The following is a 16082-nucleotide window of genomic DNA, read 5'->3' as shown; positions in this document are numbered from 1 at the left end:
TAGAACTCTTAAATGATACCCAATAAACAAATGTAAAGTGGCCTATCTCATACTGCACAAGGTAACTTAGGGAAGTATGGTGCATTCACAGGGTACAAAGGAATTTTTTAATGTTTGAGGGCAATGCAGGCCTATATGTCAACTATTACACTAGCCATCACATGGAGGAGGTTCAGCTTTAGCATTATTAGCTCATAGCACATTTCTTTTGATGAGGTCTGTCTCTTGGAAAGAGCCTATTTCCACAGCCTTGGAAAACACTTAAAAGGATAAGGTCTTAAAATAATTCAGGGACCAATTGGAGAACTCCTAATAATGAATACACAATGATCTGAGCAAAGATAAGGAATGGAAAGCCTGGAGAGATGGCTCAGTGTTAAGAGCACTGGCTGCTCTTGCAGTGGGGACTTGGGTTCAGGTCTCAGCACCCACATGGTGGCTAACTCCAGGTCCAGCGGAATCTGATGCCCTGTTCTGACCTCCAAGGGCATTGCACAGATGGGTGCACTTAAATACATGCACTCAAAGCACACATAGACATAAAATAAACATAAATTAAAAAAGGAAAGTATTGGGTCGTAAGTTATGGAGTGAAAAATATGAGTCCAGGTAAAGAAGAAGGAACAATTCTTCCTTGAAGCAGAGTTCTACAGAAAAACTGTTGCAGACAAGAAAGACCGAGTAACTAGCAGATATTAAAAGCAATACATTATTTAAAATTTGAAGAGAAATAGAATGTGAGATTTCACATTTGTTAACTACACAGGAAAAAATAAAATAGAAGAAATGCATCATAAACTATTTTAACCAAGCAATCCCAATGAATATCAGTGACACCACAACTTCATGATATTATTAATACCTCCTAAGAAAGACACATCATGTCTGTGGTACTCTTGCCAAAAATGAATGCAATCCAATCACGGGGAAAAAAGGTAAATCCAAATAGAAGGAAGAAATATGGCAAAATATCTGATCAATATTTTCAAATATTATGTTATTTTCAAATATATTATTTTTCAAATAATATTTTAGTGTCCTTTAGGATAAGGAACAACAAGAACCTATTACAGACTACAACAGGTTAAGTGGAATGGACACTCAAATACAATATAGGGTCCTAGAACAAGTATCATCAACACAGGCCAGGTGTGGTCATAATGCCTATAATTTTTGGCACTCAGGAGACTGAGGCAGGAGGACTGTGAACTCAAGACCAGTGTGGATTACAAAATGAGTTCAAGGTCGGCTGGCACTACACAGAGAGGCCCAATATCAAAACAAACGAACAAACAAATAACAAAACCCCTAAAATGTACAGGCATGGAAAATTGATAATTTAAAAAATATAGTCTACATCCAAGGATTCAGCTAACCTAAGACTGAAAATCTCTGGTGGGGCTAAACTATATCTGTACTGAACATGTGTACAGTTTTACTCCCTTGTCACTATTTCCTGAACAATACAGAATAATAACTATTCATATAGCACTTGTATTGTGCTCTGTGTAACAAGAAAAGCACAATGAAACCCTCCCTGAATTATCTGGCATTGAACAATCAAGTGATTAGCTACACTATTCAGTAGACTGATAAATCTGTAAGAAAATAAAAGTAAAAAAGAAAACCAATGTGGAATTTAAGATTTTTAATCAACTACTTTTATTTTTAGTATGAAATAAGATTAAGAAACTACTGGATTTATAGGAGTCAGAAATCACAGCCAATGAAGATAAAACAAGTTATTTTCTTAAAATTTTGTATCTTTATTTTCTTCAGGTCTCATTGTAACAATAGGTTCAAGGAGCAAGAGATCTTTAAGCATCATTTATTTGCAGTTCTAATAACTTGGAAATTTCTGAATTTTGATAATTTTGTTTCTTTGAGCCAAACAAGAGAAAAAAAATTATACACACCTTCTTTGGAAGGAAGACGACAAACCCTCCGGCACATGGACATGAATGCATACAAATACTTCTCCAGACTATTGTCGGTTTTCTTGTGTAGCCTAGCCATAGCTCTGAATTTTGTCCAATCAAACTGGCCTCTGTCCGGGTCAAAAACTACTCCAAATGTGGACACAACTCTATAGAAATCAGCTTCTTCTCTTCTTGTCCATCTATTTGAATCAAATTAAGGAAAAAAAAAAAATCCACAATAGTCACTAAAATATTTACTAATAGTGAAAATAATGAGTATAATACAAATAAACATTTCTAGCACCTTACACCTCAAAGGATTAAATTCAGAGTTTTTGCTTTATAAATACGACTTAAAATTCTGACTAACCCATCCACCCACACCCTGATTAGTATATATCACTTTCTTCCTTCAGTCTAAATATTTACTGAGTGAGGAAAATATGTTAGGACATAAAATTGTAAGATAACCCTGTCCTTCAGGAAATGTAAGATATTTTTAGATGTGTATGTAGTATGGAGTACTATTTATTTTTTTAAATATATTATTATTTTTATTTTATGTGTATGCATGTATTGCCTGCATGTAGGTAAGTGCACCCATGTCGTGCAATGCCTGCGGAGGACAGAAGAGGCTGTCGGATCCCCTGGAACTGGAGTTACGGACAGTTGTTAACTGCCATGTGGTTGCTGGTATTTGAACCTGGGACTTCTGCAAGAACAACCAGTGTTCTTAACCACTGAGCCATCTCTCCATACTCTGGAGTACTATTTATTATTGCATGATTTATAGAAAGGAAAAATTGGGGGGCAGGCATAAAAGATGGAAGGATATGTTCAAATCTGAATAATCAAGAAAAGCATCACATGCACTGGTGAGGAGGCTAAGTGGGTAAGGGCATTTGCTGCCAAGTCTGATGACCTGAGTTTAATCCCGAGGAGGCACATGGTGGAAGGAGAGAACTGACTCCTGCTGGTTGTCCTGTTACTCTTGAACACATATATTCACAAATAAATAAAAATTTTAAAATGGGGGAAAAAAGCATCACATGGTAAGTGGCACTTTGGAGAGTAAGAGAACAAGACTGATGTGGGTGCAGGGAGATGCTAAGGAAAAAGTACTTGAGCAAAGCATCACGTATTCTGCGTTTTGAGGGTGATAGGTATTCCAGATTGACAAAGATATGGCTTATACTGGGAACAATGCAAGAAGGAGAGCTGGGGTCTAATCATGAAATGCTCTAAAAACTTGGCTTAAAGAAAAAATCTCTTTTCAAGGTAAAAGCTTCAGATGCTATGGAGGGTGACATTTTCATCATAAACCATAGATCTCTGGTGCTTTGGTATCTCCATTTGAGTTCCTTACTTAACTCACTGAATTGCTGTGCAAGTGAAAAAAAAAAAAAAGCATATGGGAAAGACTTTTGAAAAATGTTAATGAGTCATCTTTAGCAGTCAAACATTAATGGTCATAACACATTCACCTGAGCTCAATCCCCAGAACCCACAGTTATGTTCAGAAGATTAACATGACAATGATGCAAAGCCTGAGAAAGCCAACTGAGTCATATGAACTGTAGACTTGGGTGAAAAGAACAGAACATGCTGGAAGATTATACAGGACAGAAACAACAAAAACGACACAGTTGCTTATCCTTCCAGAAAGTGCAACTTAGAAAGATCAAGATATAGGAAAAAAATGTGTCACAGTATCTTATACTATTGCGACAAAGGCATAGATTATTTAGATCAGTGCTAGGTGATTACAGAAAAAGAGAGAATGCTGTGATTTAACCTGGCTGAACAAACCAGTGGGCCATATGCTTAGCTCTGAAGGATGGACTATGTGTGGACTGGGGAGTAGGAAGGGTATTTCAGGCAACAGAAATGTGAATTGGGGTATTAGGATTGAGTAGGACATTCTTGGCAGAGGTAATTATAGTTAATATAAAAACGTAAAATCTAACTGAAGAGTTCTTTGAACTTAAGACTTCAAAATATAACTTTTATACCTATTCTAAATAATGAATCAAATGTCATGACAAAACTATTAATTATGAAGATTAAGTCACATAAAAAAGACTGAGAGAAAAGAGACAGAACCCATTAACAATGGTTACAAAATCTTTACCAGTACTCCCACTGGGAGATACAATCAATTTCTTTTTTCCTTAAGTTTAGGCTGGTTCTGTGATATTTTTGACCAAGAGGAAAGAAGATGGCAGAGTGATATTTGGTAACTGAAAAGAATAGACTTTGAGAAATCTTCAGCATCTATAGCTAAGTCCATCAACCCTTCATTATATACCTTAGAAAAAGAGAGAGTATAGCAAGTGTTTCAAAGATAAATCTTGCCAGGTGTGGTAGAACACACCTTTAATTCCTGCATTTGGGAGGCAGAGGCAGTCGGATCTCCAAGAGTTTGAGGCCAGAATGGTCTACATAGCAAGTTCTCTTATCATACTATATAATTAACGTCGAGCTTGTAGGATGCATTTATCTCTGAGTAAAAATGAGAGGTAACAAAAAAGTTTATGCACACATTTTTCACTGAGGTGCTGTATGCAACAGGAAGAAAGAAATCAACACAGCATCTACTGAGAAGGAAATGGCTATATAAATTGTGGGATATCCAGTACTAGAATAAGTAATACTATCTTACTATACTTATTAGTAATACTAATAAGTACTATCCAGTAATAGAATAATATACAGGTATTAAAAACCATTTTGGGGGCTGGGGGATGGCTTAGTGTGTAAAGTGCATGCTATAAAGTCTGCCTGTAATCACAGTGTTCAAGAAGCAGACACAGAGAATCCCTAGGGCAAGCTGGCTCCCTGGATGAGCCAAATCCGTGAGCTCTGGGTTCAAGAGAGAGACCCTGCAGAAATACATAAGGTGGAAAGCAATTAAGGAAGATACCAGATGTCAATTCCTGGCCTCCACGTGCACATGTGCATGCATTCCCACATACAATGTGAATATGTATATATACACATGCAGACATACTACAAATACATACACATGAAAATAAACAAACCAACCCTATTTTGATAAACACTTTTGTAACCTGGAGAACTCGTAGTATAGTTCTAAGTAAAGAAGCACAAGAGGAGGCTGGATAGATGACTCAGTGGTTAAGAACACTGGTTGTTCTCAAAGAAGACCTGGGTTCGAATCTCAGCACCCACATGGCCGCTAACAACTCTCCATAACTCCAGTTCCAGGGGATCCGGCAGCCTCTTTTGTCCGCCGTGGGCGCTGCACAACACGGGTGCACTTACCTACATGCAGGTAACACACACATACACATAAAATAAAAAAAATAAAATAAAATATTAAAAAAAAGAAGCACAAGAGAAATATGATGGGAACTCAAGTTGGAAAAAAAAATCCTAAGACACATATTCCCTCAGTACCACCACATTATCACCTAGCTAAAACAGGAATGTCTCACCCTCTCTGGTAAGAAGGCTTGTATCAAGTGCAGTTGCACATTCTGTGGCACAAAACATCATGATTTGCTCCTAAATGAAGAGTATATTTGATTTAATGAAAGCGGATAGAAAAAAGGCTAGAAGTAATATGACACATTGTTAACAGCTGTTATGTATTTTGTTTCTTTAGTTTTCTATATTTTTAAGACTTTTTTATGAGCTTGCATTACTTTTAGAACCACAAAAAAAATAGTATATGAAAAAGGGGGGCGGGGCTAGAAGACGGCTCAGCAGTTAAGCACACTGGCTGCTCTTTCCAGAGGACCCAGCTTCAGTTCTCAGCATCCAAATGAGAGCCAAGAATCATCCATAATTCCAGTTCAAGGATATTCAATGCCCTCTTCTGGCTTCCATGGGCACTGCATGACAACAGTTACACTTACATGGAGGCAAAACACTCATACACATAATAAAAATATATACATTTAAAAATTGTTTTAATTTAAAAAGGAAAATCTGTAGCATCTACCTTTGCTACTTGGAATGGTCCTCCTTAGACTGTGAGCTCTAAGCTGCAACTAGCACCAGCTGCCGTTTATGTGAGTAAGGCTTCTTTGAATCGCTACCTATTTAATAGCCCAAGCAATAGCACACAGTGGAGAAGCACCAATCAACTCCTAGAGTCTAAAGAATAAATAAAAACTAAAAAGTTAATATGACTTTTAGATACTATCTTTTGGGGTGATCAGTTGTGTAACAATAGATAACTAATATAATTTATTCATAGTGACAATAGGATTTTGAAAGTTAAGGTGAGGATAACTACATTCTAGGTACAATGCACGTGCTTCAAGTGAAATAAAAGAACTATTTCACAGAGAGCATTCAAGGAGCCAAGTTCAACAATGAGACAAGTTCACTGCTAATCACTTCTGTCTTTCCCATGTACTCTATAATTTTTAAAAAGTTGAAGCTTTTGAGACTAGGGAGATAAGATCAGTCAGTAAAGTTCTTGTCTGGCAAGCACAGGGATCTGGGTCTAGTTCCTAGAATCCACATAAAACAAAACAAACAAAACAAAACCAAACAACTAAAAACTGGGCAAGGAGGTGCATGCTTATAATACTAGCACTGGAAAGGCAGGGGTATATATGGATGTCTCTCAAAACAAGGGGGACAGTGTCCCGAGGAGCAGCAGCCAAGGCTAACTTCTGGCTTTCATATTCATGTACATAGACACATAGATACACACACACACACACACACACACACACACACAAGCTGAAGTTTTGAGGTTGAGAGAAGTTTCCTTGTCTTTTCAAATCTATACATAATTTAAATTCTATCAATACATTTTATCTATACTTTGACTTCTTGAATACTTGTTAGTAAGAAGGACAAAACTGATTAAAGAAGTATAAGACAGAATAATCTTTGCTTGCTGGATTGATCATAATTCTTCATACATAAATGTTGAGTGTGTGTATACATACACAAGTCCTCTGATTAGACTAACTAGAGAGATAATCTAACAACTTGATAACCTTTAGATTAACAGCTAAATATGGATAATGCTTATCAAGAATGTGTGCTGTTGTCTTACCTCTGCTGTCTTTCAATCTTGGCTGCCATTTTAGGATTAAGGGTGGCTTCTTCATAAAGAGGCTGCACTATACTGGCAGGCACTGAGAAGGCTGGCTGTACCTGCTGGATTTGTCTGTTTTTATTAGTTCGCTGATAAGCAGTGATGAGACGTCTCAACCGTGTGGTCAAAGCTGACTGAGTAGGCCAATACACTTTATCCCCTTCCATCAACTGACCATCTATATTTAAAGACATCATATCAATAATAGTATTTTTAAAAACCTGAAAAGATACTATATGAAACTCACAAAAATAGAGAGTTTTATAAGGTATTTCTTCTTCACTCTGATTATGAAAAGCTAAAACAACCAAATTTTTTATATTAAAAATTTTTTTATTTAATAATTTTATGTGTATGGGTCTTTTGCCTGCATGCATGTAACTGCACCCATGCGTGCAATGCCCATGGAGGCCAGAAGAAGGCATCAGAGCCCCTGGAATTTGAGTTACAGACAGTTGTTAGCCTCCATGTGGGTGCTGGGAACCAGGCCTGGGTCCGGAGGAAGAGCAGGAAGTGCTCTTAACCACACTCTAAGTCACCTCTACAGACCCAATCAATTATTTTTCATCATAAAAAAGGTTTAATTATAGCTATAAAAAATATTACACTAAAGAGCCAGGCGTGGTGGCGCACGCCTGTAGTCCCAGCACTCAGGAGGCAGAGGCAGGCGGATCTCTGTGAGTTCAAGGCCAGCCTGGTCTACATAGTGATTCCAGGACAGCTGGGGCTACAGGGAGACCCTGTCTCAAAAAGACCAAAAAAAAAAAAAAAAAAAAAAAAAAAAAAAAAAATCACAATAAACTTTAAGAGCTGCTTAAAGTGAGCAGAATATGATGAAAAAAGAGCTACAATGCTATCTAGTTGAATGGAATTTTTCTTGCACAGAAGATACAACCCTTAGATTTCCAGGTCTAATAGATCACACTGTCCTGCAAATATTCAATGACTTAAGGTAAAAGCCAAACTGAATTCAATGGAAGAGTGAATATTGTGAACTCTTATCAAGAGAATCTTTTTGTATTGAATTTACCTCAATTTAGAATCAAACCATTTTTAGCCAGGCATGGTGGTGTACACCTAATCCCAGCAGTCAGGAGGCAGAAGCAGGTGGATCTTTGTGAGATCAAGGCTAGCCTGGTCTATATATAGAGAGTTCTAGGTCAGCTGGGGCTATAGGGGAATCCTGTCTCAAAAAAAGTAAAAAAATAAAATAAAAAACAAAGAAAGTAGTAAAAGCACAACCCGCCTAAAAAGTCTTATAGAACATGAATAATAAGAAATGGTTCCTAATGGACATATGGAACCAATGAGAAATTAAATGTTATTACTGCATTATCATTTAATGATGAACTCTCACATACAAGGTTAACAACCAAGCCATAAATCATCAAAGTCTCTTGCCTATAAAAGCTTGGTATATAAAGATTTGAAAGAACTAAAAATATTGTTAAATTCCCAATCAAGTAATAGGTTCTATAACAAGTACAATAGCTTTTGATAAAAATTCATATAAATTAGAAGTAGAAAAACTAAGTATTTATTGGTCTCATAGTTTATGAGAATGAGAATTAATAGCAATGCAAAGTAAAAGAGTAAATGCCATTTACCTCCATCTGCTATAATAAGATCTCCAGGAGAGGAAACATCATCCTTTAAAAAAAAAGAAATGTGTCACAAAGTAACTGAATCAAGATGAACAGGAGAAGAGAATCAAACTTTACAACAGATGGAGCTCTTTTTTTTCCTTTGCAATTAATTTTTTCTCACCTGTACTGGTTATCTAATCCAGGAACATACTGAGCTATACCTCCAGCTCAACAACAGAAATTTTAATAATTAATTTAGCAAAAATAAAACGTGGTGTTTCTTAGTTTCAAATCTTAGTTTCCCATAGCTCTGACGTTTTAAATCATTATTTACTAAAGTTACTTCCTTTCCTATGAAAGCCAGTCTTTCCCCTCTGTCTTTCATTGCGAGCTGATACTAGGTTTGACTGCTGAGCTGCTTTTTACCTTCTGCACACCAGTTCTCAGACACATTCACTGTCATAGCTGCCAAACTGCAAATCTTTTCCTTAGCCTGAAACTGGTGTTAGATCCAAGTTTTTACTCTGAAGATTCAATTTTTATCTGCTAACAAAATGCTTTCAATTAGGCACCCTAAGCATTATCTTTTTAAAAAAATTATTTCTTTTTCATTTTAATTTTATGTGTATGAGTGTTTTGCCTGCATGTATGTAAGTGCACCCTTGTCATGCAATTCCCACAGAGGCCAGAAGAGGGCATCAGAGCCCCCTGGAACTGGAGTTAAGGATGGTTGATAGCTGCGATTTGGTTCCTGGGGACGGAGTTTGGGTCCCCTGGAAGAGCAGCCAGTGCTCTTAACTACAGAGCCATCTCTCCAGCCCTTCCTAGCCCCATCTCAAACTTAATACTCAGCATATCTTCAGCAGTTTTTTTTTCCCCCACTGCCATTAATTTCTATTTTTCTAGTAAACCCTGAGGTTAGAATGAACACAATTCCTTCTTGTGGGTGGGACTCTTCTGCCCTGGTTGCCTTTAACATCTTTGTCTGGAGCACCTGCAGTTTTATCAGCATGTGGATTTCATTTTATTTATCCTGACAAGATTTATTTCTTTACCCTGAGGATCATGTCTTTCAGTGCTGAAAATTTTCAACTACTATTTCTCCTAATAATAATTCTTTCTTACTCTCTGCACTTGCTCCTTTTGGAATGCTTATTAAGTATGTGGCAAGCATCATGCTATCCTGCTTCTCTGTTCCAAATCTTCCGAAATTGTATTTTTCCTTTGCAAATATGTTAAGGTTTGCCAATAGAATAAACTAGATAGAAACAATAAAAGAAAAAAGTAAAACCATTTTACTTCCTACTGCTAGCAAGGCCATCTATTGCTCAGCTCAGCACCTCTTCCCTGTGCCTAGGCCCTGCAAGTTAAGCAGCTTTCCCAATCAATTTCCACTGTGGGTGATTTTCTGGAAGGAATAAAACATATTCCTCAGGAAAAGTATTCTTGGTAACTGTAGATATTTCTAGCCACTTTCAGATTTCTAGCAACTTATACGTATTGGGAGCACAGTGACTTTTTAAAAATTAAAAAAAAATTATTTATTATTTTTATTTTATGTGTACGCATGTATTGCCTGAATATAGGTAAGTGCACCCATATCGTGCAATGCCTGCGGAGGACAGAAGAGGCTGTCAAAACCCCTGGAACTGGAGTTATGGACAGTTGTTAGCTGCCATGTGGGTGCTGGGATTTGAACCCACGTCTTCTGTAAGAACAACCAGTGTTCTTATCCACGGAGCCATCTCTCCAGCCCCCGCACAGTGACTTTCTGGACATATAATCAACAATTGCCATATCTTAATTAAAGTCTAGTCCATGTAGGAAAGGGAATCTATCTTGGGTGCGGAGTACTCTGAATGTAGATTCCTTCCCCCTATAATTTTTTAATATTTATTATTTATTTACTCTCGTGTGTGTGTGTGTGTGTGTGTGTGTGTGCGTATTACCAACACAGCATACATGTGGAAGTCAGAGGACAACCTGTGGCAGTCTGTTCTATCCACCATACAGGTTCCAGGGATTAAACTTAGGTTTATCAGGCTTGGCAGCCAGTGCTTTTACCAGCTGAGTTCTCTTACCAACCCTTTATCTTCTTTGTAAAAACTTTTTTTTTACTTGCCAAGCTCTCATTACTGCAGTTCCACTGTTATAGCTATTTACACTAACCTTCCCTGCTTGAATTACTGTATCATTACACTAGGCTATTTACACTAACCTTCCCTGCTTGAATTACTGTATCATTTCTCTGTCCTGATTGGTTTACACTGGTATAGATATATTTTCCAAATCATTTCTTCTCTCATAAGCTGTGTCTAATCTGTTGGTCTAGGAGAATGCATAACCTATTTTTTTGAGTTTTACTTGCCTATGATTATATTATTCTCTACTTTTGAAATCACATATAACTATTTTTCGCATCTTTTTGGTGTTTTATTTTAAATACATTTTTTTTGAAGTGCATGCTTACTGTGATGTTAAGGCTGAGTTTTAATCACGTGGTTTAAGTGATCCTATTGCCTCAGCTTTCTGAGAACCTGCAATGACAGACTTGGGCTACTACATTAACTTTCATAGTCTTTCAAAAGTCATCTTTTTTTCAATATTTTATTATTTTTATTTTATGTGTATGAGTATATTGCCTGCATGTATATAAATGCACCTGTGTCAAGCAGTGCCCATGGAGGTCAGAAGAGGGTGGCAGGTCCTAGAGCTGGAGTTACAGATAGTTGTTGGCTGCCAGTGGGTGCTGGGAATTGAACCCAGGTCCTCTGCAAGAATGGCCAGTACTCTTAATCATTGAGTCATCTACTCAGTCACATTTTTAAAAAAATTTATTTTTATTTTATGTGTAGGAATGTATTGCCTGAATGTGTGTAAGATCATCTTTTCCTTGTTTTTTTTTTATCACTATTGGTCTTTTTAAAACAATTTTTTAATTTATGTATAAGCATGAATGTCTGTGTGAGTGTACACTGCATGTGTGTGTGGTTGGGGGGGGGTTAACCACGAAGGCCAGAAGAGGGTGTCAACTCTTCTGGAATTGGGAGTTCTGGAGTTCCAGGCAGTTATGAGTTGCCCAACATGGGTGCTGGGAACTTGGGTCCCCTGGAAGAGCAACAAGTGGTCGTTAACTGCTGAACCATCTCTCAGCCCCTCAATGTCTTCAAATCATAAAAGTTTACCCATTTCTTCTACAAAATATATGCTATTGAACTTCGGATGTTCTCAAGGATTCGAACCTTGTTCTTTGTTTATGCTAACACTCACTCATGGTACCTTTTCACATGTGTCTTGAAATTCTGGTATACATTTCATTAGGTGGAAGGCTCCATCTGTATAACTCGTGTAGTTTGAACTGAAGGAGTATCTTCCAGAAACCTTTTTTTGTTTTTTTTAAAAACCAATTACCCTAAGGAAATGATCAGTCAAGGACCTCTCTTAGAGTTATACTTTTTGGCTTGAGGGCTTTTAGACCATGCAGATGACATAAAAGAATCAAACCTTAAACCCAGGAAATCACAGTGCTACCATTATAAACTTGGGGGAGGCAGTATTTTCCTAGCTGAGGTAAGGTTCCTTGTTGTTTTCTTGCCCTATTCCTAAGAAAATACTGGTTGTTGAAAGCCTGGACTTAAAGCACTATTTCAGGTCACAGTAGCAAACACTGGCCTGAGCCCTGTCTTGATCTCATTATCTAAACTTTAGCTACTAAGAGCATAAACCCTGACAGCCAAAGCATCATTTGGTCTTTTATGATACTCTCATAAGTAGTACAGAAACTTATTACTTTTAGTATACTTTTCCCCAAAGGTTATTTCTGTATTTTTATCTAGCTTGTCTTCCTACTAAAATGCTATAGAGCAGCTTAGGATCCCTCTAGGCTCTACCCTCAATTGCAAACCTTTGCATGGATGTGTAATTTTTCTTTCTTGCTTTTTAGTTTAGTATCTACTCTGTTTCGGAATTTTGTCCTGAGATGTTATGCTTCTTAGTTCTAAAAAAGTGTAATATATAGGCAAACCTTGTTATATTTCCAGGTCAATCCAGCCTTCATTTCATCTAGGAGGAGACATCTGGCAGCCTTAAATGATTATTTATGATGCTTATCAACTTAAGTTTATTACTTAATTCATGAGAACTAATCCTGTAAGACTGGAAGAATTATTTTTAAAATTTATTTTTTAATTTAAAAAATTACATCATGTGTGTGTGTGTGTGTGTGTGTGTGTGTGTGCGCGCGCGTGCGCGAGAAAACAACTTGGAGGAGTCAGTTCATTCCTTCCAACATATGGATTTAGGGGACTGAACTCAGGTTGTAAGGTTTGGCATCAAGAGCCTTTACCCACTGAGCCACTGCTGACACTGATGAGAAAAATTATGTATTTTTGAAAGCAGATAAGGCAAAAGCATGAAAGAGAAAAGCAAACAAAATAAAACAAGGAATACCTAAAATTGAGGTTTTTACATTATGATCCAAACATACCTCTATATCATCTTTAAAGATGGCTGGGGCAGGTTTGTATTCTGGGTCTTCCACGTCCCTGTTAAAATAACACATGCTCTAATTACTGTAATGGACTGGGTGATTTCTGTACATGTCTTGAAGGTCAAATTAAATTCTGCTCTCTAACCAGAAGATCCTAGGTCACAAGTCAAGGGAAAAGAAAGCTAGATCTAGTTTACTGTTATTTCCAAGTTCAACACTGAATGTGCTACTGAAAACCTGAAAGGTGTCCTACTTTTCCCTTTTGTTTAGAAAATAAAGATTTTGAAGGTCTAATAATAGATACAATAAACAATAGTATGTTTTCTCTTGAACCGTAATATTCTTGTGTCTTTTATTTTTGCCTATTACACCCTTAGAATTCTTTGAACTAAATGGCTATCACATACTACTGGTAGAGTGAAAATAAATAAAGGGATCAAAAAGAATAGGTACCAGTTGGGGCTGTAGCTCAGTGGTGGAGCACATGCTTAGCTTTGGGTTTAACCTCCAGTAAAGATAGATGCCAACTGATTAGCTCTTTAAAATGTAAGATCTAATACTGTGTTATACAATACTTAAAGATAAACCTCACTGGGCTGGGGAGATAGCTCAACTGGTAAAGTGCTTGCTCCGCAAGCATGAGGACCTGAGTTTGAACCCTAGCACTCATGTGAAGAGCTGGGTGTAGTGGCACATGCTTGTAATTCCAGTGAAAGGGAGGCAGAGACAGGAGGATCCCTAGGCTTGCTGGGTTAGTCAACTTAGCCTCTGGGTCTAGTCAGCTTAGCCTAATCAGTGAAGCACAGGTCCTAATGAAAGATAGAGTAACCCTGTCTCAAATAAAACAAACTGCGCAGCTCCCGAGGAACAGCATGTAAAGCTGACCCTGGACTCCACACACAGCAACATGGAGTACACACACATAACAAACAAAAAAAATAAATCTCTTTAAGATTATAATATGGCTCATTGACAAGAATATAAAAACATGACATATGTGGAGAATTTGTACGTCTAACATGCACATACCCATCCATGTAATCATTTGCTCTCTGTTCAGCAGCAACTGCTTTGTCATCAGGTTTTCCCACTCTTTCCAAGAAGCATAATGCTGGGTCTGCTCGGATAGTGTTATATTTTTCATAACCTGGAAGCATCACCAATTACAAAAGCACAAAGGGAAAAAAGAAGAAAGTTGTGTAAGGATTCAATTTGCATATAATGGATGATATTTCTGGGCTAAGAAAACATATATATGTATATAGGTAGATAGATATGTATTTAAGTAATATAGGTGAAGTATGTTGTCTTGAAATCATCACAAATACTACATGGACTAATAATACTCATAAAAATTTAGATAAAAAGTATATTACAAAAAATACAAACTGATCACACATATATTCCTAGGAGGAAATTGGGTAAGACTGACATCAGGATGGTCAGATCACATGTACTACCTTCCCATGTGGAAATGAAGTGAATGACAAACTTTGATAGTTTATGGTTTTAATGATTGTGTGTTGTATACACATACACACACACTCACGCACACACAATTACATGAATTACATGATCCACAGAAGGTGCTCTTACCTCCCTCAGTTCTTACTTACCATGTTTAAAGACCCCAATAAGGAGGGACTTATCAGCATCAAAATCCCACCACTCAGCAGGAACTTCTGAATGGTCTGGTTCTGGTACCCAAACATCAATGTCGCTTAAAAAAATCATATAATGTTATGAATTGTTATAAACAAGTCAAAAAGGAGGCAAACCTTTACCTTGCTTTCAAAGCACTATGGTTTTTAAGAAAAAGAGAATAGGCTCGGGTAAGGTAGTACATGCCTTTAATCCCATCACTCGAGATGCAGAGACAGGTGGATCTCTGTGAGTTCAAGCCAACCTGGTCTACATAGCGAGTTCCTGTGTAGCCCGATCTTAAAAAACCAAACTAAACCAAACAAAACCAAACAAAACAAAAAAAAAAAAACAGAAAGAGAATAGGATTTTATTTCATGGATTTATTTTCTCATTCCCATAGATATGACCAATTAAAAATATGAAACTGTGCTTTTTGCTTCCCTGGGCTGCAATGCCACCGGCTTCCTGGTGCCAGCACCTTTCCTGGGCCAGCCAAGCCTCCAAATTCCTGAGGGCAGCATCTTTCCTGGAGGGATCCAGACCTTAGGGGAAAGCCTCAGAGCATCTGATCCTTACCTGACTTGGGCCCCTGTGTAAACTCCTAAAGACAAGAGCAATTAGACCACTCCAATATAAAATCAAGAGAGAGAACCTGAAGCCTAGACCAACCAGCTTTTCATGCCCAACAAGTAAACCACCAAGACACATAAAGTTTACAAAAAGAAGCAGACCTAAACTCAACAAAGGAAGGCTTGAGTCTCACACAAGAATCAGAAACTCCAAAAGAAATTCACATGCCAAAGTCACAGAGAAAAAATAATGACATGAAAAACCAAAATAATATAGCCCCACCAAATACCAATAGTCCAGTAGAGGAGTACAATGAGAACTGCCTAGAGATAAAAGAGGACATAGAACTCAAAAGAACAATTATAAACATGATAAAAGAATTCAGTGAATTTAAGAACATACAAAAAAGAAATCAAAGAACTGAAAGAAGATAGGGATAAACTTCTGAATGAATTCAGAAAAGAGCTAGAAATATTGAATACTCAGTCTGAAATGAAGAAGGAAGTGAAACACTCAGTAAGCCAATTAGAAATGACAGGAGAAAGCCTCACCAATAGGATGAATGAAATGGAAAAGAGAATATCAAGACTGAAGATAAAGTGAACGAATTAGACCACTCAAGCAAAGAGTATGAAATATTTAAGAAAACATGAGAATGGAATATGCAAGAATTGTGTGACACTATAAAAAAACAACAACCAAACTTATGAATCATAGGCATACAGGAAGGAGAAGAATCTCAAGATAATGGTATGGACCAGATCTTCAACAGGATTGTAGAAGAAAATTTC

General features: G+C 37.2%; 1 protein-coding gene across 12 annotated transcripts in view; it reads right to left on the bottom strand.

Annotated features, from left to right (window-relative positions):
* The window catches only part of Chd9 (chromodomain helicase DNA binding protein 9), a 270300-nt gene that overhangs the window by 27834 nt on the left and 226384 nt on the right, over positions 1-16082 (bottom strand). For all 12 annotated transcript variants that reach the window (XM_029562042.1, XM_029562044.1, XM_008830057.3 and 9 more), the window contains 6 exons: positions 14694-14797; positions 14107-14224; positions 13075-13132; positions 8610-8652; positions 6961-7180; positions 1917-2119 (listed from right to left, as the gene is read on the bottom strand). In XM_029562042.1, the coding sequence (XP_029417902.1) occupies positions 1917-2119; positions 6961-7180; positions 8610-8652; positions 13075-13132; positions 14107-14224; positions 14694-14797 (746 nt within the window). The remainder of the gene's footprint in view (positions 1-1916; positions 2120-6960; positions 7181-8609; positions 8653-13074; positions 13133-14106; positions 14225-14693; positions 14798-16082) is intronic.

Source organism: Nannospalax galili, unplaced genomic scaffold (assembly GCF_000622305.1).
Source record: "Nannospalax galili isolate Female #2095 unplaced genomic scaffold, S.galili_v1.0 scaffold274, whole genome shotgun sequence".
Taxonomy (NCBI): domain Eukaryota; kingdom Metazoa; phylum Chordata; class Mammalia; order Rodentia; family Spalacidae; genus Nannospalax; species Nannospalax galili.
This window is presented reverse-complemented; position numbering and strand designations above follow the sequence as displayed.